Source organism: Rhinoderma darwinii, chromosome 10, assembly GCF_050947455.1.
Source record: "Rhinoderma darwinii isolate aRhiDar2 chromosome 10, aRhiDar2.hap1, whole genome shotgun sequence".
Lineage (NCBI taxonomy): Eukaryota > Metazoa > Chordata > Amphibia > Anura > Rhinodermatidae > Rhinoderma > Rhinoderma darwinii.
Genome location: NC_134696.1, coordinates 100,267,315 through 100,269,581, shown reverse-complemented (window position 1 = coordinate 100,269,581; position 2,267 = coordinate 100,267,315). Strand labels below are relative to the sequence as shown.

General features: G+C 43.0%; 1 protein-coding gene across 1 annotated transcript in view; it reads right to left on the bottom strand.

Annotated features, from left to right (window-relative positions):
* Positions 1 to 1,629, bottom strand: part of LOC142662266 (phospholipase A2 inhibitor gamma subunit B-like) — a 9,429-nt gene extending 7,800 nt beyond the window's left edge. Inside the window, exon 1 of the mRNA XM_075840394.1 lies at positions 1,539 to 1,629. Within this exon, the coding sequence (XP_075696509.1) occupies positions 1,539 to 1,587 (49 nt within the window). The 5' untranslated portion in view covers positions 1,588 to 1,629. The remainder of the gene's footprint in view (positions 1 to 1,538) is intronic.
* Between the last annotated feature and the right edge of the window lie 638 nt (positions 1,630 to 2,267).

Genomic DNA, 2,267 nt, shown 5'->3' with positions numbered 1-2,267 from the left:
TCAATATCAGCTGAGAGCATAATGGAATGTTCTGCTATTCTGTTCAATACTTCTGTAGATCTTGTGTTGCTGAGATCTTGGCTGCTGTATGCTGTATATTTACAAGAGGAAAATTATTTTGTTAACATTGCGGGGCCACTATCAATTAGTCCGTCAGAGGAATTCTCCAGTGACCACCTGTATCTGCAAATCAGTTCAATAATAATGCAATAAGGCTAGAAACTCCAGAAGACGGGAGGCACATATCAGGTGGTCCACTGTATAAGCTTAAAAGGCATTGTAATGGGGGTACCCAGGGCTGATGTAATTCAAAACATGGTGCCCTGGGCAAAAAAGCTAATTAGCCCCCCATTTACCAATTCCAGACAGTTGAGAAAGAGTTATTTGTACATTTTCGAGTAAACTAAAATAGTGAATGGGTACATTTTATATTGGTACAAAAAGAAAAGATTTGATCCAGCACTGCAGTGATGTACTTTAAAAAGGAACGTATTCCCAATTTTATTGGTATCAAAAAACTTGTTTAAAATTTCGATAACAGGCTTGGCGTCAAGGCAGTATTAGGTAGGTGTAATGGGCCTACGCGTTTCGAGCACGGCTGGTGCTCTTAGTCATGGCATTCATGAATGCCATGACTAAGAGCACCAGCCGTGCTCGAAACGCGTAGGCCCATTACACCTACCTAATACTGCCTTGACGCCAAGCCTGTTATCGAAATTTTAAACAAGTTTTTTGATACCAATAAAATTGGGAATACGTTCCTTTTTAAAGTACATCACTGCAGCGCTGGATCAAATCTTTTCTTTTTGTACCATTGCCTACCGTGGACCGTTGCGGAGATCCGGGCGAAGCAGGACTGTCAGGAGGCGAGCTGGTGAGCTGGAGGTTTCCTCCCCCTTGTATTACATTTTATATTCCCTGGTGGGCTGAGGCAGTGAAGGGGTACAATTTCCATTTCCTGATGGTCTAAGGTAGTGATTGGCTACATTTTACAATCTGGTGGGCTAGGGAAGTAAAGGGGTATATTTTATATTCCCTTTTGGGCTGAGGCAGTGAAGGGGTACATCTTATATCCTTTGGTGGGCTGAAGCAGTGAAGGGGTACATCTTATATTCCCTGGTGGGCTGAGGCAGTGAAGGGGTAGATTTTATATTCCCTCGTGGGCTGAGGTAGTGAATGGGTACATTTTGTTTTCCTTGGTCGGGCGATGCAGTGAAGGGGTACATTTTACAATCCCTGGTGGGCTAAGGCAGTAACGGGGTACATTTTGTATTCCATAGGGCTCTAAGGCTTTGAAGGGGTACATCTTATATTCCCTAGTGGGCTGAGGCAGTGAAGGGGTACATTTTGTTTTCCCTAGGGATCTAAGGGGTACATTTTATACTCCCTGGTGGTCCAGGGCACTAAAGGGGTCATTGGCAAATTTGCTTTGCTCCTGGAGGTCGCTTCCTTGAGGGGTTCCCTAGAAGATGGTGGCTATGGGGAATTGTTAAATTTGCCACCCCTGTCGCCAACCCTAATTGCAGTTTTGCACTCACCTCGTCCCAAATAAAGTGAGAGAAGACATAGGAACCCCAGCAACTTCATTGTGCTCCCCCGTCAGCGGCAGCGCATGAACTGACCACGATCTTGTCATTTTCCCTGGTAAACATTAGCCAGGCTTGTACTCGGTAATATATTCATCAGAAGTGTGGATGGGATGATGGGAAATAAAAATATGAACTTTAAAACTTTGTACAATGGGGTCATGTGGATCTTGGCTTCATTTTCTTTAACCCTTTAAGAGATCCATGTACTGTATGTGTGTATACAGTATATGTCCCTTTTTGCATATCCCCATTCTCAGGCACATCGGCTTATATCCTTCACAATTTGTACTAATTTACAATTACAGCTACCATTTTGGTTATCACCCTACTTTCTTAGACTCCCGAACGGCAAAGTTGTTTAGTTATGTAATGATAAATTCCCTCTTGGTCACAGAATTGCATTACTGACAGATTTGGGGTTGAAGATTTTGGGAAATCTTGGTGACAATCCAAGTAGGACCTATAATGCGGACCATCTCGGTTGTCACCCAGCTTTCCCAGGGTGCTGAATAACATTTTTTTTTCCATTTCTGGTTTTACTTTACCCTCTTCCAATTTTTTTTTCCAAAATCATGTTTGCTGTATATTTAGACATGCTAAACAGAGACGGGACTAAGCTCCACCCCCTTGTCCGCTAATGACACACCCTAAACCACCTATTTTTATAGGACCATACCT